This window comes from Vipera berus (assembly GCF_964194415.1).
Source record: "Vipera berus genome assembly, chromosome: 2".
NCBI classification, from domain to species: Eukaryota; Metazoa; Chordata; class Lepidosauria; order Squamata; family Viperidae; genus Vipera; species Vipera berus.
Window position 1 is genome coordinate 280,471,570 of NC_138203.1, and position 26,094 is coordinate 280,497,663.

A 26,094-nucleotide genomic window follows, 5' to 3' on the forward strand; every position below is an offset into this window, starting at 1 on the left:
CCATCTATTTGCCAGGAATTGAGAGGGCCAGATGCCATGATCTTGGTTTTCTTAATGTTTAGTTTCAACCCAAGTTTTGCACTCTCCTTCTTCACTCGCAACAAGAGGCTCTTTAGTTCCTCTTCACTTTCTGCCATTAGAGTGGTGTCATCTGCATATCTTAGGTTGTTGATGTTTCTTCCGGCAATCTTAATTCCAACTTTTGATTTATCTAGCCCTGCCTTTCTCATGATGTGCTCTGCATATAAATTAAATAGGCAAGGCGACAGTATACAGCCTTGCCGGACTCCTTTCCCAATTTTGAACCAATCAGTGGTTCCGTGTCCAGTTCTCACTGTTGCTTCTTGGCCCGCATATAGGTTTCTCAAGAGACAAATAAGATGGTCTGGTATGCCCATCTCTTTAAGGACTTGCCACAGTTTGTTATGATCCACACAATCAAAGGCTTTAGCATAGTCAATGAAGCAGAAGTAGATGTTTTTCTGGAACTCTCTAGCTTTCTCCATGATCCAGCGTATGTTAGCAATTTGATCTCTAGTTCCTCTGCCTCTTCGAAATCCTGCCTGTACTTCTGGTAGTTCTCGATCCACATACTGCTGGAGTCTAGCTTGTAGAATTTTAAGCATAACTTTACTAGCATGAGAAATGAGTGCAATGGTGCGATAGTTTGAACATTCTTTGGCACTGCCTTTCTTTGGAATTGGAATGTAAACTGATCTTTTCCAATCCTGTGGCCACTGTTGAGTTTTCCAAATTTGCTGGCAAATTGAGTGTAGCACTTTTACTGCATCGTCTTTTAAGATTTTGAATAGCTCAGCTGGAATACTGTCACCTCCACTAGCTTTGTTGTTGCTCAGCTTTTCTAAGGCCCACTTCACTTCACATTCTAGGATGTCTGGCTCGAGGTCAGTGACCACCTCATTGTGATTGTCAGGGATGTTAAGCTCATTCCTGTATAGTTCTTCTGTGTAATTTTGCCACCTCTTCTTAATCTCTTCTGCCTCTGTTAGGTCCCTGCCATTTTGGTCCTTTATCATGCCCATTTTTGCATGAAACGTTCCTTTCATCTCTCCAATTTTCTTGAAAAGATCTCTGGTCCTCCCTATTCTATTGTTTTCTTCTATTTCTTTGCATTGTTCATTTAAGAAGGCATTCTTATCTCTTCTAGCTATTCTTTGGAATTCTGCATTTAATTGGGCATATCTTTCTTTTTCTCCCTTGCCTTTCGCTTCCCTCCTTCCCTCAGCTATTTGCAAAGCTTCCTCAGACAGCCATTTTGCTTTCTTGCATTTCTTTTTCTTTGGGATGGTTTTGGTTGCTACCTGTTGTACAATGTTGCGAACCTCTGTCCATAGTTCTTCAGGCACTCTGTCTATCAGATCTAATTCCTTAAATCTATTTGTCACCTCTACTGTATATTGAACAGGGATATGATTTAATTCATACCTGACTGGCCTAGCACTTTTCCCTACTTTCTTTAATTTAAGCCTAAACTTTGCAAGAAGAAGCTCATGGTCTGAGCCACAGTCAGCTCCTGGTCTTGTTTTTACTGACTGTATAGAGCTTCTCCATCTTTGGCTGCAGAGCATATAGTCAATCTGATTTCTGTGTTGACCGTCTGGTGATGTCCATGTGTAAAGCCGTCTCTTGGGTTGTTGGAAAAGAGTGTTTGCTATGACCATCGTATTCTCTTGACAAAATTCTATCAGCCTGTGCCCTGCTTCATTTTGTACTCCAAGGCCAAACTTGCCTGTTATTCCAGTTATCTTTTGGCTTCCTACTTTAGCATTCCAATCCCCCATGACGATAAGGACATCATTTTTGGGTGTTAGTTCTATAAGGTGCTGTAGGGCTTCATAGAACCGGTCAATTTCATCCTCTTCAGCACCGGTGGTTGGGGCATAGACTTGGACTACTGTGATATTGAATGGTTTGCCTTGGATTCGAACTGAGATCATTCTGTCATTTTGAGGATTGTATCCCAGTATTGCTTTTCCTATTTTTTTATTGACTAGGAAGGCTACTCCATTTTTTCTGAGGGATTCTTGCCCACAGTAGTATACCTGATGGTCATCTGAATTAAATTCACCCATTCCTGTCCATTTTAGTTCGCTGATACCTAAGATGTCGATGTTCAGTCTTGTCATCTCTTGTTTGACCACGTCCAGCTTTCCTTGATTCATGGATCTTACATTCCAGGTTCCTATGGAGAAAAAATCTTTACAGCATCGGACTTTCCTTTCACCACCAGACATATCCACAGCTGAGCGTCCTTTCGGCTTTGGCCCAGTCGCTTCATTCTTTCTGGCGCTACTAGTACTAGCCCTCTGCTCTTCCCCAGTAGCATATTGGACGCCTTCCGACCTGAGGGGCTCATCTTCCAGCGTCATATCGTTTTGCCTTTTGGTACTGTCCATAGGGTTTTCATGGCAAAGATACTGGAGTGGGTTGCCATTTCCTTCTCCAGTGGATCATGTTTTGTCAGAACTCTCTGCTATGACCTTTCCGTCTTGGGTGGCCCTGCATGGCATAGCTCATAGCTTCATTGAATTACGCAAGCCCCTTCGCCACGACAAGGCAGTAATCCATGAAGGGGCCCCCATCCTTATCCAGTATAATTACAAGATGTCCTCTTTTGAGCAGTTGAGTAAGCATATTTGCCCTGTGCACTTAGTATACCTGAAGCCTGAAGTGCCACAAATAAAATGTCAGAAATATTTTTGGATAATTTTGGTTGTCTCAATATTTTTGGTTGTCTCAAAATTCCATTACTTTAATTTTATCATAGGTTATCAGCAACTGGGGTTTTTCTCACTATTGTACACCAGATCTCAGCATCATCAGCAAAAGGAGAATGGAGAGATACCTCCAAACCCAGCTAGGAGGATATTAATTTGGATTAACCAACTGGTCAAATTATGTAGAAAGAAAATAAGAGGGGAGCTGAAATACAGGCATACAAGAGTTTTACAAAAAGAAAATTCCTAAAGAATTGAGAGTATCCATATTTGAGTGACCCATAAATGTGGTATAAGGGAGGTACTTTTTTCCCCAATTTATTTTTTAATTTGTTTTTCTTCTGTTCTTCTTTGAAAGACACATTTGTTGACAGCTGGCCTAAGACTAAATATAGCTGACCTCTCCCTAACCTATAAGGACCAGGTCACCCTAAAAATGGCCGCTGCGTGACTATCAGCAGACACAGTGAGGGTGGAAAATATTGCTGTTTAATCACCCTTATCACTATGAGATAATCCCTATGGACTATTACAAATATTCACTCAGATTCCCTTTAGTTTTAGTAAAGTGTGGCAGATAACATCAGGAGTGAGACCCTTTACACCTCCAGCTGGCATTCAAATGCAACAACCACCAAGGATCTTGTAGCCAAGCACTGAGAGTAAGAATCTAGAGCCATAGACTGAGACAACCTTTGAGTAGCACAGGACTTTTCAACCATATTACATGTTCTTTAGCACCTGGCAGGTAGAATGTGACCCTCTAGCCAAGTGTAGTGGGGGAGGGAACAGGCTAAAGCGGCACCGCACAGACCTGGAGGAGGTCAGCTGGAGCTGCCGGGCTCGGCAGGATCTGCATGCACCCCAGGATCTGCACACGTGGTTGCATGCTGATTGGAACTTCTGGCACACCTGGAAGAGAAAAGGAGGAGGAGGAGGAGGCAGTAGGCTAATGCCTCCTTAAGTAACACCAGCTGCCTGCAATTAGTGCAGGTTCGCATCCCACCAGGCTCAAGGTTGACTCAGCCTTGCATCCTTCCGAGGTAGGTAAAATGAGGACCCAGATTGTTGGGGGCAATAAGCTGACTTTGTAATAATGCTGCTGGGGGGGGGAAAGCCCTAATAAGCAGGCATATACATGCTGAGCACATTTGTTTGTGCTTAAAATTGTAAGCTGCCTGTGTCAGCCTAACCTGAAGGCCATCGACAGGCAGTAGTCACACCAGTGACAGCTCATATTTGTGTAAATTTTAAATCGCTAACAAAGAATTAAGGGAGACTGATATGCATTTCAAACTTATTAGTTTTCATCAGTCAGCCATACCCTTCTGAGATTCGAACCTGGGCTGATTGCACATTAGGCAGTTGTTTTCACCTCTAAGCCACAGGATCTGTCTCGCTTTGTTAGCTGAGAAGCAAGGGGAGATATATGTCAAATGCTTGTTAACTATTTTTTAGATTACCTTGCTAGGCCCCAAACATGGGACAAATCTTTATTTCCTGTGTCAGCCTAACCTGAAGGCCATCGACAGGTAGTAGTCACACCGGTGACAGCCCATATTTGTGTAAATTTTAAATTGCTAACAAAGAATTAAGGGAGACTGATATGCATTTCAAACTTATTAGTTTTCATCAGTCAGCCATACCCTTCTGAGATTTGAACCTGGGCTGATTGCACATATATATAAAGGAGAAGCTATAAAAGGAGCAGGTTTTGGTGGGAGAGAAAAAAAACATACAGAGAAAGAGACAGAAGAGAAGAAGCTTTTATTAGTGAAGCGGTGAGGAGAGAGCAAGTGGCCTTTGTGAGAGAAGGGTGAGTAAAATCCGAATGAGGGGCTTTTGCGAGCAACGTGTGTGTGAATGGAGCAAGAGAGAAGCTTTTGTGAGCAACGTGTGTGTGAATGGAGCAAGAGAGAAGCTTTTCCGAGCAACGTGTGTGTGAATGGAACAAGAGAGAAGCTTGTGCAAGCAATGTGTGTGTGAATGGAGCAAGCTAGAGGCTTTTGCTAGCAAAGGGCGAGGAGGGATTGTGAGCAAAGGGTGAGAGAAAAAGGGAAAAGTGAGGAGGAGAAAGGAAAAAGAAAAGAAAAGGCATTGACTTCTGAGTTCCACTGTTGCAGTAGGAAGGAAGCATTAACAGTGAACCTTAACTTTTTATTTTTCCATATTATAAACTAGCCATTTTTATAACAATAAAGGAATCTAACCAGTAAAGCCCAAATCCCACCCCCCATTTTTAGTCATCAAGTTTTTGACTCCTTGCTAAGCACTGGTGGTACTCGAATATTGGTTTGTCCTAAAAGTGGTACAATCTGTGAAAAGGTTGAAAAGCCCTGACATAGACTAAAAAATGGTAGGTAAAAAGGGTAATAAATCTCAGGTTACTTCTTGCCCTTCTGTTATTTGTAAAGAAAGATGGTCTCAGATATAAGAAATATTTGCATTTTCAGATTCAGGGGTTGCTATGGGGATGTAATGAAACTTACCACAGGTCACAGTGAGCTGCAAAACCACATTCTTTATGTCTTAATTTGCCTACCAAACAGTCCGATTCATTTGGAAACTGATTTTACCCACAGTATTGTGACTAAAAATGAGTATTGCTATTGGTTTATTTAGGAAAATACAGGAAAATAAATACAGATAGCTTTAGAAATAAGAGGGATACCTCCTCCCTATGAGCATCTTGCTCCCTTCCTTCCAATATTTGTTAATTTTAAACTAATGTTAGTGCTACTATTTCATAATTTGTTGTTTCCTTTTGTCTTGATTGTAAGTTGCATAGAGTCATCCCTATTTCTAGCCAAGATGGGAAGCATTTAGTTTTAATAAATCAATAAACAAACAAATAAACATCAAATGATCAAAATCTGTTAATCAAGCCTACTAAATGACATTTTTGAAAAATAATAGATTTGTAAAAGTCTTTTTTATTTTCAATTTTATTTTGAGATCAAATTTTCTTTGGTATTCAGATCTGGCCTAAAAATAATAATGTAACACTTGGGGCTGAAGATGCAGCCCAGCAATCCAGCACTGGAAGTCAAGATGGAGAAGACCTGAACAGCCACCATGTACTTCCCCTTGGTGCTCAGGTAGGCAGGCACAAAGGACACCCAGACACTGCAGAAGACCAGCATGCTGAAGGAGATCAGCTTGGCTTCATTGAAGGCCCCAGGGAGATTCCTGGCCAGGAAAGCCACCATGAAGCAGACAACTGACAGGAAGCCCATGTACCCGAGGGCAACATAAAACATGGTGACAGAACCCTCATTGCATTGTAGGATGATCTCTCTGGGTTGGGAGTGCATGTCAGAGTCAGGGAATGGGGGGAAAGTGCCCATCCATATGCTACACATGACAACTTGGAAGCCAGAACAAGAAAGGACAATTGAATTGGCCAAGCTCTTCCCCAACCATCTCTGCACTTTATTCCCTGGTTTTGTGGCCAAGAAGGCTAACACCACTGTGATCGTTTTGGCCAAGATTGAAGAAATGGCAACTGAGAAGACAATGCTGAAGGCTGTTTGTCGGAAAAGGCAGGTCACTCTCCTTGGCTGGCCAATGAACAGGAAGGAGGTCAAGATGGAAAGAAGGAGGGAGATCAGGAGAATGTAGGAGAGGTCTCGGTTATTAGCTTTGACAATTGGTGTTTCCATGAATTTAATGAAGACCCCCAAGCCAAAGCCTGTGCTTAAAGAGAGGAACAAGGTAATGGAAGTCAGGATAATCCCCAGATTTTCCTTATAAGAAAGGTAGCTTTTAATCTTGGGAATACAGTGAACTCGATTGGTGTTTGGATGTTGATCTTCTGGACATTTGGTACATTTCTCTGCATCTGAAAAAGAGCAAGAACAGGATCTTCCTTTAACATGTCCCTTAATCATATGCCTTGTTTGGGTAAACTTGTTGGTGTGAATGACTGCGTCAACACTGCAAATGAATTTGGCTAAAGCCATTTCCACTTCATTTTCATTTGCCACAGAGTTAGGAGGGGGCATGGGTATTTGCTAGCTTAGTCAAAACAATAAATTGTTCTGTCTGAACCAAGGTCATTGCTGCCTGCATTTTTGTAGGCTGAAACTTTTGTTCGGAAGCCCACCAAATTAGTTTATTGGGGAATGTGATTATGACATTTTACTGGGGTGGGAAGTTCAACTTTGTTACTTTGTAACATTTGGAAGGGAACTTCAATCTTGGTTTCACTTTTGATCATGCCAATACTATGTAGCCAAATAAATATGTTCTTTAAAGAAACCCTTTGCCTTGGAGTTCTGTTTTTACCGCTCTCATCTATCAGAACCACGACAGACTGGTTATAGGTGAACTCAATATATTTCTTCATTTCCCTCCAGCTACTGTAGAATAGCTTAATATTTCTTTTCTTTTCTTTTTTACTGTTACTATTTTATCTATGAACGTGCTTAAAGAGAAGAAGTGAAGAAGAAAGGATTCAAAGATTCACTGCTGAAACTCTTGAAAATTGGAGTCCAGTGATTTGTCAATGATTTAAGGCACCCATGAGATCCATCCTATAGTGGAATGAATTACATGTGGACTTCTTAATGTAGCTTATGCCAGCTGAAATGAATAAACACTTCTTTTGCCATAGAGAAAGAAATTTTAAGTGGAGTGGCCCGGATCTCCGCTCCTTCCGGCGCGGGTTAAAGACCCACTTATTCGAACAAGCTGGCCTGGCCTGATGGGGAGTTAACTTAGGGTTTTAAATATTTGTATATTTTATTGTTTTATTTTGGGCATTAATTTAATTCTATTTTAACTTTTGTATTTTTGTATTTTTATTATATGCCCTGTTCACCGCCCTGAGTCCTTCGGGAGAAGGGTGGTATAAAAATTTAATAAAACTAAACTAAACTAAACTTAAAGATAAGTTGGATATGGAGTGAGGACATTGAAATGCATTCCTCATGTTTTATTATCAGAAAGAGAAACATCTTCCAATAATAACAAGAAGGAAGTTTGACTCAATCTCAATTCATGATTCCTCTCTTCTCCCTTCCGTTCCTCTCCCTTCTCTCCCTTCCCCTCCCCCCTCTCCTCATCATGGGCCATGACTTTGAAAATTACTAAGAGGAGCCTCCAGCAGAATTTCTGCAATGTCAACCCCAGGAAGTAGAAACCCAATAGTCACCTGAGGATGACCCAAAAAAGGCACCACCTGAATAGATGAATCAGTCAAAGGATTATTATGTAAGGCTGCAGAATCCATCCACCACATCAGTTTGATGAATAGAACAGCCAGGATATTCTATGAAACTTTTTTAGTAAATAAATAAATCCTTTGATTAAAGTCAGGTGGCTTCAACCTGAAACTGTGGCTGCCCAAAACACCTATCAGATATGGACACTTGCAAGAATCTGATCAATCCTCCTAAAATATCAATCAAAGTTCCATAATTATATTCTGGAATCTGGAAACTCTCACTATTCAGAGCAATGAAGTAAATAGTAGTTTGAAACATGAAAGATGTGTTGTAAAAGATAAAGATCAAGAGCCATCATCTCTCTCACAATACTCAACCCTCACTTATTCTGTACCATTATCCATGATCTCTATCCCTGTTTGCTTGACTTATATAACAGAATAACCTCCAAGATGTTTTCTTACAATTCACTACGACATACATATATATCTTGATCAAGAGTCAAAGAGGTGAGACCCACTCTGACCAAGCGTTCCAAAATGCATGTTTATGGAGATCTAATGTCCTACCCAAAGCCTGTCCCTTTCTCCTGCTTTCACCCACCTTCCATGGTGGAGATGGCTCCTTCTGCACATGGAAGACAATTGTAGCAGCAGATGGGCTTCCCTTCCTGAGCCACCTTCATGAACCCAGGAGGACAGCTTTCCACACACCTGGAAGAGGGCAAGGGCTGGACAGGTGAGGGAAAGAAATAACATCCACAAAATGAATTATTGTATTTCCTAAAACAGTTGAAGAAAAGTTTGGGGATCTCCAGTTCAAGACTTATCTTTGCTAAATTTGAAACTCTTAAAAACCTCCAGTTATGAAGCACCCATAACTTTTGGAGGCAAGCTGTTCCATGGATTAAGGGTTCTTATTGACAGGAAATTTCTCCTTAATTCTAGGTTGGATGTCTCTCTGAGAGGTTTCTACCTGTTCCTTATTCTCCTGCCCTTAGGGGCTTTGGAGAATAGGTTGACACCTTCTTGTCTGTGACAGTCCCTCAAATAATGAAAGACTGCTTTAATGTCTCCCCTAATTCTTTTTGTTAGACAAGCCATTGCCAGTTCCCACAACTGTAGATCATATGATTTAGCCTCCAGTCCCTTAATTATCTTTAATTAATCAGAATAGAGTTAGAAGTTATCTTGAAGGTCTTCTAGTCCAGCCCCCTGCTCAAACAGGAGATACTATACCATTTCAGACAAGTAACTGTCCAGTCTACTCTTAAAAACCTCCAGTGATGAAGCACCCACAACTTTTGAAGGCAAGTTGTTCCACTGGTTGATTGTCCTCATTCTTAGGAAGTTTCTTTTTAATTTTAGGTTGCTTCTGTCCTTGATTACTTTCCATCCCTTGTTTCTTGTCCTGCCCTCACCTGCTTTGGAAAATAAGTTGATCTCCCTCCTCTTCATGGCAACCTCTCAAACACTGGAATACTGCTATTAGGTCCCCCTAATCCTTCTTTTCTGTAGACTAGCCAAACCCAAATCCTGCAATTGTTCTTTACATGTTTTAGTCTCCAGGCTTTGTTGCTCTTGTTTGGACTCGTTCTAGAGTCTCAGGATCTTTTTAGTTTAAATTTTCAACATATATACTCAAGGGAATGTTGGGTGGATCCTTTGCTTTGTAGAAGTGAATCGTGTTGCCCCATGATTTAAAATGTACTCCCTAAAAAAAACTGTTGTTAAGGATATTTTTCTCAGACACATGAACATGAAACCAAAGAAGACACTTCCTCTCTTCGAGAACTGAGATGACATCCCCGTCCCAACTCTGCAATCCTCTTGGCGAGACCTTCAGAAAGGATAGAATAAAGTCTTTCCCCACCTCAATCAGCATTTCCATATTTGCAGTAGCATTCTGGTTGATCATCAACTTGAAATCCAAGTACCCTTCTCTTTCTAGACTCCCAAGTTTCACTTTGGTAATAGACATATCAGGTAAAACCATCCAGTGCACAATGTCCAGGTCTTCTACCAGTTCTCCATTTTCATCGATATAGACCCCATTGATACAATTATTATGAAACTGAGAGCTTTGAAAGAAGGAATGAAGCTGTAATGGAAGAGAAAATAGACAATGTTACGCAGGACAAATAAAGCTCTATGGCAAAAATCATCAGTTTGTGCTGGAAAGATCTGTACTGAGCAATATGTAATAAAAATCTATTAAAAGGACCAAGAATGACCATTCAAAACAAAAATTGAAAAAAGTTGTCCTTTATCAAAGACAAAGCAGCCCTTAGCACCCTAAAAAAGGGACCAAACCATCCTCCTCCTATCAGCACACAAAAAGAAAATCACACTTATTGTCAGAGAAGCTCTATACAGTCAGTAAAAACAAGACCAGGAGCTGTCTGTGGCTCAGACCATGAGCTTCTCGTTGCAAGGTTTAGGCTTAAACTGAAGAAAGTAGGGAAAAGCACTAGGCCACTCAGGTATGAATTAAATCATATCCCTGTTGAATATACAGTAGAGGTGACAAATAGATTTAAGGAATTAGATCTGATAGACAGAGTGCCTGAAGAACTATGGACAGAGGTTCGCGACATTGTAGAACAGGTAGCAACCAAAACCATCCCAAAGAAAAAGAAATGCAAGAAAGCAAAATGGCTGTCTGAGGAAACTTTGCAAATAGCTGAGGAAAGAAGGGAAGTGAAAGGCAAGGGAGAAAAAGAAAGATACACACAATTGAATGCAGAATTCCAGAGAATAGCTAGAAGAGATAAGAATGCCTTCTTAAATGAACAGTGCAAAGAAATAGAAGAAAACAATAGAATAGGGAGGACCAGAGATCTTTTCAAGAAAATTGGAGAGATGAAGGGAACGTTTCATGCAAAAATGGGCATGATAAAGGACCAAAATGGCAGGGACCTAACAGAGGCAGAAGAGACTAAGAAGAGGTGGCAAAATTACACAGAAGAACTATACAAGAATGAGCTTAACATCCCTGATAATCACAATGAGGTGGTCACTGACCTCGAGCCAGACATCCTAGAATGTGAAGTGAAGTGGGCCTTAGAAAAGCTGAGCAACAACAAAGCTAGTGGAGGTGACAGTATTCCAGCTGAGCTATTCAAAATCTTAAAAGATGATGCAGTAGAAGTGCTACACTCAATTTGCCAGCAAATTTAGAAAACTCAACAGTGGCCACAGGATTGGAAAAGATCAGTTTACATTCCAATTCCAAAGAAAGGCAGTGCCAAAGAATGTTCAAACTATCGCACCATTGCACTCATTTCTCATGCAAGTAAAGTTATGCTTAAAATCCTACAAGCTAGACTCCAGCAGTATGTGGACCGAGAACTACCAGAAGTACAGGCAGGATTTCGAAGAGGCAGAGGAACTAGAGATCAAATTGCCAACATACGCTGGATCATGGAGAAAGCTAGAGAATTCCAGAAAAACATCTACTTCTGCTTCATTGACTATGCTAAAGCCTTTGATTGTACAGTATGGATCATAACAAACTGTGGCAAGTTCTTAAAGAGATGGGAGTACTAGACCATCTTATTTGTCTCTTGAGAAACCTATATGTGCACCAAGAAGCAACAGTGAGAACTGGACACGGAACCACTGATTGGTTCAAAAATGGGAAAGGAGTCCGGCAAGGCTGTATACTGTTGCCCTGCCTATTTAACTTATATGCAGAGCATGTCATGAGAAAGGTAGTGCTAGATGAATGCAAAGCTAGAATTAAGATTGCCGGAAGAAATATCATCAACCTAAGATACGCAGATGATACCACTCTAATGGCACTAAATGAAGAAGAACTAAAGAGCCTCTTGTTGCGGGTGAAGAAGGAGAGTGCAAAACTTGGGTTGAAAGTTAACATTAAGAAAACCAAGATCATGGCATCTGGCCCTCTCAATTCCTGGCAAATACATGGGGAAGAAATGGAGGTAGTGACAGATTTTATTTTCCTGGGTTCCAAGATCACCGCAGATGGGGACTGCAGCCAAGAAATTAAAAGCCACTTGCTCCTAGGGAGGAAAGCCATGGCAAATCTAGACAGCACACTAAAAAGCAGAGACATCACCCTGTCAACAAAAGTGCGTATAGTCAAGGCTATGGTCTTCCCAGTTGGAATGTATGGCAGTGAAAGTTGGACCATAAGAAAGGCTGAGCACCAAAGAATTGAGGCCTTTGAACTATGGTGCTGGAGAAGACTCCTGCGAGTCCCTTGCCCTGCAAGGCAATCAAACCAGTCAGTCCTAGAGGAGATCAACCCTGACTGCTCTTTAGAAGGCCATATCCTGAAGCTAAAACTCAAATACTTTGGCCACCTAATGAGAAGGAAGGACTCACTGGAGAAGAGCCTAATGCTGCGAAAGATTGAGGGCAAGAGAAGAAGGGGACGACAGAGAATGAGGTGGCTGGATGGAGTCACTGAAGCAGTAGGCGTGAGCCTAAATGGACTCCAGAAGATGGTAGAGGACAGGAAGGCCTGGAGGAACGTTGTCCTTGGGGTTATGATGGGTCGGACACAACTTCGCCGCTAACAACAACAATAAGTGAAACTCCTCTAGGACTGACCAGTTTGATCGCCTTGCAGTCCAAGGGACTCGCAGGAGTCTTCTCCAACACCATAGTTCAAAGGCCTCAATTCTTTGGCACTCAGCCTTTCTTATAGTCCAACTTTCACTGCCATACATTGCAACTGGGAAGACCATAGCCTTGACTATACGCACTTTTGTTGACAGGGTGATGTCTCTGCTTTTTAGTGTGCTGTCTAGATTTGCCATGGCTTTCCTCCCAAGGAGCAAGCGTCTTTTAATTTCTTGGCTACAGTCCCCATCTGCAGTGATTTTGGAGCCCAAGAAAATAAAATAAAACACATAGCTAGAAGGATTTAAATTATTTAAAAGAAACAGACCAAATAAAAGAGGAGGTGGTGTTGCTCTCTATATAAGAAATAACTACATCTCTATAGAAATAGAGCACAACAATGATGAAAACTGTCTTGAATGCATTAGGGTCAATATAAAAGGGGAAAAATGACATTGCCATAGGTGTATACTTTAGGCCACCCAACCAAACAGAGAAAATAGATGAACTTTTTGCTAAGCAGTTTACTAAGGTATGTAGGAAGCACATCACAATAGTAATGGGAGAGTTTAACTACCCTGAAATCAATTGGGAGACAAACTCTGCACCAAGTGGAAGATCAAACAGATTCCTGATAAGCCTAGCAGACAGCTTTGTCTCCCAAAAAGTAGAGAAGGGAACCAGGGGATTAGCCCTGGAGAGTAATGGAAAATTGGAATTTAATATAACTTTAATATTCAGAATTCAGTATAACTATTGTCAGGTTCTTACAGTTGTAACGTAGATTCTCAGCTGCTAAGGAGAGCTGTGCAATAGAAAATAAATACCTGCCATGCCATCAGCTTTGGATGTTTCACATTTTTACCAGATTTAAATGTATTCCTGGATCTTGACAAATAAGCTGCTCTTAAGGCCCTTGCCACAGCCCAGATTGTGTTGTAAATGAAATAGTTGTCCTTAGTCAGGATTGGATCCATTTCTTCTTCCTTGAAAGCCTCCAGATCTTCTCTCTGCCTACACCGTCTCCAGACTTTCACTGAAAAGACATTGTTGGTGTAGGAACACAGGAAGGAGGTCTCTGCTAAGTATCTCATAAAAGAATGTAAATTCAAATACCGAACATACGGTGCAATTTGATTTTTCTTCAAAGGAAAGGAAAAAATGCTATGGATGTATTGAACAGGAAAGATTCGTTTTGACAAATAAAAGTCCCAGCGGACTGTGGTGATCAGGACTTTTCCTCTAGGAGGTTCACTAAGCCCTTTGAATACCATATCCATAAGCAAAATCCCTATGTTGAATGAAGTCACATCTGCACCATAAATAAAGACCTTCACCTTTCTCCAACTGAGGTATAATGGCCGGACTATGTTCGCTTTCCGAGAGGCTGGAGAAAAGGTTTGTGATAATACTAGGCAAATGCCATTCCTGGTCAGCATGGAGGTCAATGTCCTCATGAACCTTTGTCCATTCTCAGTGTCTGGAGCAAGGAGACCCACCAAGGTCCACCTGAAATGGAGGACCAGCTTCACTATCCCTGGGTAATGGACTCCTTCAGCAGGGAGCATTGGATAGAAGAAAGGGTTTTCATCACTCAGAACCTGGGAATCAAAACCGTAATTGATCTGAAAAGGGGGAAAAAACACCTTTTTTATTGGAGACCATAAAAACAATATCTAGCCCTAATGGAGGAATTGTTCCACTCCTTGCAATAAAGAACTTTTTTTAGGGATGGTCTGCTCATTTTGCTCTTACATTGCCTCCCTTCTCACTTCAGTGTAGCATTTGGCTATTGGAAATAGCCAGCAGGGATGCACAGTCTGCATTACTAGTGTGCCAGGGAGAGGATTATCTTTTCAGATCCTTCCCTTCCATTTGATAGAACCTTCGGCCTTACTTCATGCAATTCCCGCAATAGAACTTTGCTCTTCATTTACAACAGAGTTTCTCTGGCTGTAAGTTGCATGTCCAAAAATGGCCTTCCCAAGAAATACACACCTGTGGGATTTTGTAGATTCCCAACATGGCTGAAATCTGGATGGAGATGTCAGTGTCAGCCCCTTCAAGAACAGCCACTGTGTTTCTCTGCCTTCCACAGCTGTAGTTGGGAACATTGGCCTCCCCCTTTGAAAGCAGGTCCAGCAAAGCCTCTGAGGTCATTTGTGCATTGAAATAATTGTCATAGATGTTGTATCCCAGGGTGACATTGAACGAAAGGTTGGGATTCTTGCTGATTGCTTGCATTGCAAAAAGGAAGGATAGCATTTTCCAATACTCTGTTGCTGGATTACTGAAAGTATGAATATATCAGGACATAATCAGTGGAAGTGCCATGTTATTTAACTGTTCTTTCAATAATTATATTTTAATCCACCTAAGGCTGAGAGTTTTGGAGGCATTTTCAAATGTCAAACAAAAAAAACAACAACAAATAATAAAAAAAATCTCATCTATCTGAATGGAACTCTGAGATTCTTTCCATTTTCCTTTTATTTTTGAATATAATAATAATAATAATAATAATAATAATAATAATAATAATAATAATAATAATAATAATAATAATAATAATGATGATGATGATGATGATGATGATGATGATGATGATGATGATGATGATGATGATGATGATGATGTTGGAAAGGACCTTGGAGGTCATCTAGTCCAACCCCCTGCTAAGGCAGGAAACCCTATACCATTTCAGACAAATGGCTGTCCAGTCTCTTCTTAAAAACCTCCAGTGTTGGAGCATTCACCACCTCTGGAGGCAGGTTGTTCCACTGGTTAGATGTTCTAACTGTCAGGAAGTTTCTCCTTAGTTCTAGGTTGCTTCTCTCCTTGACTAGTTTCCATCCGTTGCTTCTTGTCCTGCTTTCAGGTGCTTTGGAGAATAGCTTGACTCCCTCTTCTTTGTGGCAGCCCCTGAGATATTGGAACACTGCTATCGTGTCACCCCTCACCCTTCTCTTCTTTAAACTACACATACCCAATTCCAGCAACAGTTCCCTATATGTTTTAGCCTCCAGTCCCCCAATCATCTTTGTTGCTCTTCTCTGTACTCTTTCTAGAGTCTCAACATCTTTTTTACATCGTGGTGACCAAAACTGGATGCAGTATTCCAGGTGTGGCCTTACCAAGGCATTGTAAAGTGGTATTAGTACTTCACGTGATCTTGATTCTATCCCTCTGTTAATGCAGCCTAGCACTGTGTTGGCTTTTTTGGCAGCTGCAGCACACTGCTGGCTCATATTTAAGTGATTGTCCACTAGGACTCCGAGATCCCTCTCACAGTTACTACTATCGAGCAAGGTACCACCTATACTATACCTGTGCATTTGATTTTTCCTGCATAAATGTAGAACCTTACTTTTTTCACAATTGAATTTCATATTGTTTTATAGTTCCCAGTGTTCAAGTCTGTCCAGATCCTTCTGTATCTTAAGCCTATCTTCTGGAGTATTGGCTATTCCTGCCAGCTTGGTGTCGTCTGCAAATTTGATGAGTTCCCCATCTATCCCCTCGTCCAAATCGTTGATAAAGATGTTGAAGAGCACTTAAATGCTCTTATATTAAATGCTTATTACAGTATTTCTGAGTTAGTCTAGTTATTGTTAACTATCTTTAATTATTTTTAAAATTTATATTTATTAAGAATTGTTTAAGAAAATGAAATATTATTCAAAAAAAGGAAAGAAATAAATAGAGAAAGGAACAAACTGTCCAAGAAATTAAAAAAGAAAAAGAAAAAAACCTTTTCCACCTTCTTTTCAACAGATAATTTTTCATATCTGCAAATTCTACAGTTTTCACAATCTAATCCTCCTCTATGAGAATTCCACGATCCTTCCATCATTGAGCAAACAATAATCTTGTCACAGTTGCCATATATAAAGACTTCGAATGTTATCTAATTCTTTGCTCAGAAGTCCCAGTAAACAAGAATTCTGGTTTCTTCACAATTTTTAGCTTTTCAAGTTCTTTGCATTGTTGTGTCAATTTGTATCTAAAATTTCTGAGCTTTCTCACGTCCGCCCTGCATGATAAAATATTTCCCCATGCTTCTCCTAATTCCTGCATTGGTCTGAAATATGTTTACATGTCTTTTATAATTTCTCTGATGTCCTGTATCAAGAAGAGATCATTTTAATTCAAAAAACATTCTCTTAACCTATGACAGAATGTAAACCGAAGACCAGTTATTAAAATTCTCTGCATCTCTATGTAATATCCAAATTTAATAGTGCATTCAGTCATGCAAACTTAACCTATTCATCTTCTGTTTCAAATTCTTAACAGTTTATACATTTTTTATTACATGTTCACCATTTGTACATAATTCAGTTTCAAATTCAGTTATGGCTTATTCTTCATCTTGCTCTTATTCTTGCTGTTGATTAAGATTTTAGACTGACTTTCAATCTCTTTTCCAATGATTAATAATTGGAAGTGTGACCTATTATGAAATATAGAATCATTAAAGGACACATACAGACAAAGACACTCATAATGACACATAAAGTGAGCAACTATGACTGTTAGCAAATGGAATCAATGCTCAATTTCTGGAGGTGTTTATGTGGCTCGTATGTCCACAATAAAGAGTTAACTGACATTTAACTCATTGTATGATTACAATTCTGGCATCCACTCAAATGAGATTCAGACATTTAAGAAAAGTCAGTTTTGAACTAGGATCCATTCATTTAATTGGTGGTACAGAAAAAAATTGTGGAACGTATCTCATTTTTACTTCCGAAAAAAAGTCAACATTTTTGCATTGTTCTACTCGTGCTGGTGGCCTTATTGGGTATGAGAGTGGTAGAAGAGAAGAACCATCCTATCTCATCCATGCACAGTCCAACTCTGCTGAGAGAATGTCAAGAAAAGCAGATGCCTCTTCTTCAAAGTCAAGAATAACCGAAGATCTCTACTGATTAATTATTTGAGAATTTCAGATCAGGTTCATCATCTGAAAAGGATGAACCAAGGGTGAAATGAGACAGAAAGAGAGAAAAACTAGCAGATCAAAGAGGACACTAATTGTAAGAGAGGCGGCTGAGATTTGAGAACTTAGAGTGAAATGGAGAGGCTCTAATTCTGTGCAGGAAATTTGACTTACAGAGAAATTTGAGTCAAAGGAGATTTGTTGAAGCTTAATGGTAGAAGCAGCATCCTCGTTGCAGAGACAATGCCACCAATGAGAAATTCTCCTGGCTTGTAATGGTTCGGTGGGTGCACCTCGTCCCTCTTCAGAGTCAGGATGCATTTGGCTCTGAGACTTGCCAGAACTTCTTGGGGCAGCAGAAGCAGCAGAAGCAGCAACATGACTTGTGTTCCTGATGGAGTCCCCAGCCTTGTTGTGAAGACACAGTGATTTGAAGAGGTTGGAGAAACCAGCACCCTCTTCCAAGACAGAAGTTCCAGAGGTTTCCTAATCCAGACAGAGTCCATCCAAGACTTCACATCTGCACCCCTGCCTGTCTTAAATGCCTTGCTTTGAAGACCCAGCGATATAAAGAGGTGAAAGACATTGAATCCCTCTTCCGAGACAGAAGCTCCAGAAGTTTCCTAATCCAGACAGAGTCTATACAAGCCTTCACATCTGCAGCCCCTGCCTGTCTTAAAAGCCTTCAAGGCCACTTATGCAAACAAGATTTTCCATTGCAAAGAGATTAGCCAACAAAGGCTTTGATATGATATCATAGTGGAAGTGTGTTTGTGTGATATCTGTCTTTGGAGATTTAGCACCAAGAGAATAAATAAATCACTATGATTTGGTTAAGGACCACAAGGAGAGACATCATCTCTCTAAACTCTGAGTGAGTCAACAAGCAGGTGCTGAACGGGAGGAGTCACAAATGGGGTCAAACTCTGAAAATGAGACAAAGATTGAGATTGGAGAACTTTCTCCCAAACATCCCTTAAAAAATATCTTGATATATTCCAGTCTCAAGAGAGAACTTTAGCATGAGTCTGAAATGCCCATCTTCAATATGGATAGAGTTGGTTCTAGTTTACCTTTGTTAAGAAATGGGTGGGCTGTTTTTGTTTATGTGATATTCTTCTCTCTTACAATGTACAAAACCAAAACAAAGTCCCTGAAAATCATGTTTGTTCATTATAGTCATCAAAAGTTTGACTTTGTGTTCTACTGTTGGGACATTTCAATTTTGGGGGAAAAAAGTAGATATTTTTCTTCATTGGGAGAAAAGCCATTATTTGTTTGTAAAGGTGCAACTAAATAATAGAAGAAACCAAAAGATGATTGTGGTCAGGGACCAGTGTATAAAGAGAAAGAGAAAATACAGCAAACTATGTACATGTTTGGAGATAAATTAATGAATAGGTAAAATTAGGATAGTATACCAATTTTAGATATAAACCTATGAAACCTGTTGAACTTATCTAGGTAAGTAAATCCAATAAAATCCACTATCGATAAAACTTGTCTAATTTGTTTGATACTCTTCAGTCCCTGCTTAAATGTGTGTGAAGAATCAGTCAGGAAATGGAGTGGGTTAAGTTATTAATTTTTGGGCATCCAATATGGCCCATGGAAGGGCTAGCACAGGGAGATAATTGGCACTCCCTCTATGAAACCATATCATCTGGTTGGACCCAGAACCCAGCCATTCTCTCTGCCATCCCTTGCATTGTGGAAGAACCTCCCTGGAGAGCCAGACAGATCCAAATACGTTGATGTCAGTAAAGGAAATATTTGTAGCTCAGGGTTGAAATGAGGACTCTTTGGTGCTCTCTGAGATTGTTTGTTTTATTGCAGATGTTTCAGTACCCGAAAAGGTATCATCAGCACTAGTAACATCACTTAGCACTGATGATGTTGCCTAGTTTGGGTAATGAAATGTCTGCAAGAAAACAACCAAGATCAGAGAGCACCAAAATCCCCTGTTGTTGTGTCCTTAGTGATTTATTAATCAAATTTATACAGCCAGACATGTCACAAAATGTGATTCTGAGCAGTGTACTACAATCCAAATAAAAAGCAAAATCAGAAAGCAGCTTTGGAAGGTAGCTCAGACTTAGCTTGACCTACATGCTGTCAAAATGGTTCTGATCAATGGAGGGTGTGAAAAGACAACCATGAGTCAGTTTCCTGGGCCTGGAGTTTCCCGCTCAGCAATGGAAGACTCAGAAGCTTATTTTACCATGTTGAAAAGAATTTCTACCTCTTGTAAATGGCCTGAGAGAGAATGTGTTGCCCCATGTATAATGGGAAAGGCCTTGGGAAGTTATAGTAGTTCTTCCAGGAAAATAAACAGTAGATTGCTCTTCGTGTGTAGGAGATTAATACTATATAAATATGATGTCACTCCCTATAGGCAGAGGTTCAGGAGCCACACTTATGACAAACACAAAGGGATTTGTGAATATGGGCAAGGTTAGAAGATCTAAGCAGGAAATGGTTGAGGCCAGAGGAAAGAAGCAAAGAAAAAGTAGTAGAGAAGATATTTTTAGAACAGATTCTACAGATACTCTCTATCAAACGGAGGGTTTGGGTGCAAGAACACAACCCAGAATCAAGTCAGCTGAATTGGCTGAGCACTTCATGGCAGCAAAAAAGTCAGAGAATGTTGGAAGGGAAGATGCAGAAGGAAAGTGGAGAATAAGAACTATTCCAGTAAGTAAGAACATTAAGGAGCTAGAAGAGAGAAATTGCAAAGGAATAAAGAAGACTTTGGAAGACAGTGGTAGGTCGGAGGGACCCAGAGTGGCTGCAAATGTGGGAAAAGTGCATGACTCTTTCTTCTAATGTTTTTTTTTAAATCTGCAAACGTGCTTAATTAGGACAGGTTTTACCACTGTGTTCATAAGTGAATGAGAAAGGTTCAGCAAAATTCATCAATCATATGGATTTTTCCCAAGATGAAAGTTCCTGGGATAATCTTCTCCCAGGTAAGCTGAACAGGAAACATGACCACGGGAGCTAATTGTGCTTTACTTGAGTGCTATTAAGAAAATCTTGCAAGTCTAAAAGTACAAATCTCCTACCTATTAATTTTACAGCCTGATAATTTAGGGAGGATCCTTTCTGAGTTTCTTTTGTTGGCTGTTAGGCAGCTGCAGGATCCCCCACTTTGTCTGATCATTTCCTGGGCAGGTAATATTCTCCTTCTCCTCAAAGTTATTCTCGCCTATCATTAAAGTTCCTAAATAGCTGATGGGAATGCTGGGCTTCTGGTTCTGGATTGCAGTGTGGCCAGATGCATGAGGAGAATGCTCCTCATGTCATTTGGATTTCTTTTGCCGGGGACCCCTGTAAAGGGATTGAAAGTTGCCCTGGAGGGGCAGCGAGCAGGGGGCAGTGGCCTTCCAATCAGCTTGGAGCAGCCCTTGACCAATGAAGAAAGGATCGGCCACTGCCATGGCCCATTGTTCTAGCCGTTTCCTGCCAAAGCCAAACTCACAAGCAAGCACTTGAAAGCACAGTGGAAAAACTGGGTGAGACCTGCCTTCTCTTTGTCCTAACTGTCTACCTCTTCTTGTTAACAGCTTCTTGAATCTGTTTCCCCCGGTGAGGAGAGAGGGAAGGGATTTTTTTTCCCACCCTCCTTAATGACGGCGTCTGATTACATCAGGAGAAAAAAAACCTTGAACAAAATAATATCAACTCATTGGACTTACTTCCCTTCTCTCTTTGGTGACCCAAAATTCCTATCCTTACAGAAACTGGCTACTCTATTTGACTAAAAAAAGGGAGCAAAAAGAAAAAATAAATATGTAAAAGGGCTCAAAATTGGGGAAAAAATCTAATCTGTCTGAAAAGGATTTTAAGTACTCTGCGGACATCTTGTCTTTACACAAAGGAAAAAAACCAGTCCAACCTACCAAAACCAGTGCCATGAAAAACAGAATAGAAACGCAAGTTAAGATAGGCAAGAAAATGGTGAGCACCTGTCCAGCCTAGACGAGTTCATCTTGTGGACAGTCCTGATACAGCAAGTGAATACCTTTTGGCAAATAAACTTGTTTATACTTTGGAACTGTCCTTGGCATCAGCTAAAGATAAAAACCTGAAACAGCTGGAGGTGAATTTAGCTTTTAAGACTTGTGGAGGTGAACATTTACTGACTCTTGTTTTAAAATTAGCCTCCACTAAGGACTTATTAATAATAATAAGTTGGAAGGGACCTTGGAGGTCATCTAGTCCAACCCCCTGCTCAGGCAGGAAACCCTATACCATTTCAGGCATATGGCTGTCCAGTCTCTTCTTAAAAACTTCAAGTTTTGGAGCATTCACCACTTCTGGAGGCAGGTTGTTCCACTTGTTAATTGTTCTAACTGTCAGGAAATTTCTCCTTAGTTCTAGGTTGCTTCTCTCCTTGACGAGTTTCCATCCGTTGCTTCTTGTCCTGTCTTCAGGCGCTTTGGAGAATAGCCTGACTCCCTCTTCTTTGGGGCAGCCCCTGAGATATCGGAACACTGCTATCATGTCCCCCCTCGTCCTTCTCTTCGTTAAACTAGACGTACCCAATTCCAGCAACCGTTCCCTATATGTTTTAGCCTCCAGCCCCCCAATCATCTTTGTTAGTCTTTTCTGTACCCTTTCTAGAGTCTCAACATCTTTTTTACATCGTGGTGACCAAAATTGGATGCAGTATTCCAGGTGTGGCCTTACCAAGGCATTGTAAAATGGTATTAGTACTTCACTTGATCTTGATTCTATCCCTCTGTTAATATTGAAGTGATTGTCTGCTAGGACTCTGAGATCCATCTCACAGGTTACTAGTATTGAGCAAGGTACCACCTATACTATACCTGTGCATTTGATTTTTCCTGCATAAATGTAGAACCTTACTTTTTTCACCATTGAATTTCATTTTGTTAGATAGCGCCCAGTGTTGGAGTCTGTCCAGATCCTCCTGTATTTTAAGCCTATCTTCTGGAGTATTGGCTATTCCTGCCAGCTTGGTGTCATCTGCAAATTTGATGAGATCCCCATCTATCACCTCATCCAAATCATTAATGAAGATGTTGAAGAGCAGTGGGCCCAGAACAGAGCCCCGGGGCACCTCACTATACACTGCCTTTCATGTAGATGCAGCTCCATTGAGGACCACACGATGAGTACGGCCTGTCATCCAGCTACGAATCCATCTGGTGGTGATGCTATCTAACCCACATTTTTTTACCTATTTTTTATTTATTTAAGTAGTAGGTTGTGATCTACTTTATCAAATGCCTTCCTGAAGTCCAAGTAAATTATATCTACAGCATTCCTATGGTTCACTAATTTTGTCACTTGGTCAAAGAATGCAATAAGATTTGTCTGGCATGATCTGTGTTTGACAAACCCATGTTGGCTTTTAGTGATAACTTTGTTCGCATCAAGGTGTTTGCTGATTTGTTGTTTGATTATCTTTTCCAAAATCTTCCCAGGTATTGAGGTCAGGCTGATAGGTCTGTAGTTTCCTGGATCTATTTTTTCCCCTTTTTTGAAGATGGGAACTACATCAGCTCTCTTCCAGTCCTCTGGTAGTTCCCCAGTGCTCCAGGATCTTTGAAAAATATAGTTCAGTGGTTCTGAGATCACGTCTGCCAGTTCCTTGAGAACTTTGGAGTGTAATCCATCTGGTCCTGGTGATTTGAACTCGTCTAGACTGGACAGGTGCTCACCATTTTCTTGCCTATCTTAACTTGCGTTTCTATTCTGTTTTTCATGGCACTGGTTTTGGTAGGTTGGACTGTTTTTTTCCCTTTGTGTAAAGACAGATGCAAAAAATGAGTTAAATAGTTTTGCTTTCTCCCTGTTGCTTGTCACCTTTTTGCCACTTTCCCCCACTAATGAACCAATCATTTTCTTAACTTTTTTCTTGTTTTTTATATGTTGAAAGAAGCTTTTTTTGTTATTTTTGACTTTGGTCGCAAGCCTTAGTTCATTTTGAGCCTTAGCTTTCCTCACTTCATCTTTGCAGGCACGGGCTATTTCCTGATATTCTGCCTTAGTTATGTGCCCCTCTTTCCACTTCTTATACTTGTCCTTTTTATCTTTCAGTTTATCAGAGAGTTCTTTATGCAGCCATGCAGGTTTCTTTTGAGAGCTGTTATTTTTCTTCTTTGTTGGTATTGTACTAGACTGGGCCTTTATTATCTCACTTTTCAAAATTTCCCAAGCTTCTTGAGTTGTTTTCCCCTTTAGGATTCTCATCCATGGAATTCTTCCCATGGTCTCTCTAAGTTTATTGAAATTAGCTCTTTTAAAGTCCAAGACTCTAGTTTGGCTGTGTTCTATTGCTTGTGCCTCCAGAATGTTGAATTCCAATATTGCATGATCACTTCCCCCCAAGGTTCCTGTGGCTTCGACACTTTCTATCATTTCATCTCTCTTAGTGAAAATTAAATCCAATATGGCTAATCCTGTAGTTCCCTTCTCTACTTTTTGGGAGAGAAAGTTGTCTGCTAGGTTTGTCAGGAATCTGTTTGATCTTTCACTTGGTGCAGAGTTTGTCTCACAGTTGATATCAGGGTAAATAAAGTCCCCCATTACTATTGTGATGTTCTTCTTATATACCTTAGTTAGCTGACTAGCAAAAAGTTCATCTATTTCCACTGCTTGGTTGGGTGGTCTATAGTATACACATATTGCAATGTCATTTTCCCCCCTTTTATATTGACCCTAATGCATTCAGGTTTACAGTTTTCATCATTGTTGTGCTCTATTTCTGTAGAGATAGTTATTTCTTATATCATATGAGCCTTCATTTTCCTGAATTCCTAGTTCACCCTGCTTACTGTTCATACTCTGTGCATTAGTTTATAGATATTCGAGTCCTTTATGACTGACTCTATGTTTACTTGCTACATAACTTGTGTGGTGCCTGACTTCCCCTATTTTCTTAGATTGCCGGGGACAGTGATGGTCTGTATCAATTAACTCACTGTCCCCATTGTTGTTGTTGTTAGTTGCGAACTCATGTCTGACCTATCGCGACCCTATGGATAAAGTTCCTCCAGGCCTTCCTGTCCTCTACCATCTTCTGGAGTCCATTTAGGCTCACGCCTACTGCTTCAGTAACTCCATCCAGCCACCTCATTCTCTGTTGTCCCCTTCTTCTCTTGCCCTCAATCTTTCCCAGCATTAGGCTCTTCTCCAGTGAGTCCTTCCTTCTCATTAGGTGGCCAAAATATTTGAGTTTCAATTTTAGGATCTGGCCTTCTAAAGAGCAGTCAGGGTTGATCTCCTCTAGTACTGACCGGTTTGATCGCCTTTTAGTCCAAGGGACTCACAGGAGTCTTCTCCAGCACCATAGTTTAAAGGCTTAAATACTTTGGTGCTCAGCCTTTCTTATGGTCTAACTTTCACAGCCATACATTGCAACTGGGAAGACCATAGCCTTGACTATATGCACTTTTGTTGGCAGGGTGGTGTCTCTGCTTTTTAGTGTGCTGTCTAGATTTGCCATGGCTTTCCTCCCCAGGAGCAAGCGTCTTTTAATTTCTTGGCTACAGTCCCCATCTGCAGTGATCTTGGAGCCCAGGAAAATAAAACCTATCACTACCTCCATTTCTTCCCCATGTATTTGCCAGGAATTGAGAGGGCCGGATGACATAATGTTTAATTTCAACCCAACTTTTGCACTCTCCTTCTTCACCCGCCATAAGAGGCTCTTTAGTTCCTCTTCACTTTCTGCCATTAGAGTGCTATCATAAGCTCATTCTTGTATAGTTCTTCTTTGTAATTTTGCCATCTCTTCTTAACCTCTTCTGCCTCTGTTAGTTCCTTGCCATTTTGGTCTCTTATCATGCCCATTTTTGCATGAAACGTTCCCGTCATCTCTCCAATTTTCTTGAAGAGATCTCTAGTCCTCCCTATTCTATTGTTTTCTTCTATTTCTTTGCACTGTTCATTTAAGAAGGCATTCTTATCTCTTCTAGCTATTCTCTTGAATTCAATTGTTTGTATCTTTCTTTATCTTCCTTGCCTTTCGCTCCCCTCCTATTTGCAAAGCTTCCTCGGACAACCATTTTGCTTTCTTGCATTTCCTTTTCTTTTGAATGGTTTTAGTTGCTACTTCTTGTACAATGTTGTGAACCTCCATCCATAGTTCTTCAGGCACTCTTTCTATCAGATCTAATTCCTTAAATCTATTTGTCACCTCTGGTGTATATTCATCAGGGATATGATTTAGTTCATACCTGAGTGGCCTAGTGCTTTTTCCTACTTTCTTCAGTTTAAGCCTAAATTTTGCAACAAGAAACTCATGGTCTGAGCCACAGTCAGCTCCTGGTCTTGTTTTTAGTGACTGTATAGAGCTTCTCCATCTTTGGCTGCAGAGGACATAGTCAATCTGATTTCTGTGTTGACTGTATGGTGATGTCCATGTGTAGAGCCGTCTCTTGGGTTGTTGGAAAAGAGTGTTTGCTATGACCATTGTATTCTCTTGAGAAAATTCTATCAGCCTGTCCCCTGCTTCATTTTGTACTCCAAAGCCAAATTTGCCTGTTATTCCGCTTAGCTTTTGGCTTCCTACTTTAGCATTCCAATCCCCCATGATGATAAGGACATCATTTTTGGGTGTTAGTTCTATAAGGTGCTGTAGGGCTTCATAGAACTGGTCAATTTCATCCTCTTCAGCA

General features: G+C 40.5%; 2 protein-coding genes across 2 annotated transcripts in view; one reads left to right on the top strand and one right to left on the bottom strand.

The window, feature by feature from the left end:
* Positions 1 to 26,094, top strand: part of LOC308663021 (vomeronasal type-2 receptor 26-like) — a gene marked incomplete at its 5' end in the record, with an annotated part of 262,313 nt that overhangs the window by 167,344 nt on the left and 68,875 nt on the right. The window lies entirely within an intron of this gene.
* Positions 5,684 to 14,742, bottom strand: LOC308661343 (vomeronasal type-2 receptor 26-like; the record flags this gene model as incomplete). Its single annotated transcript, XM_081316265.1, has 5 exons — positions 5,684 to 6,579; positions 8,510 to 8,636; positions 9,779 to 10,006; positions 13,998 to 14,123; positions 14,497 to 14,742. 5 exons carry the CDS (start codon positions 14,740 to 14,742, stop codon positions 5,684 to 5,686), a joined length of 1,623 nt encoding a protein of 540 aa, XP_081172391.1.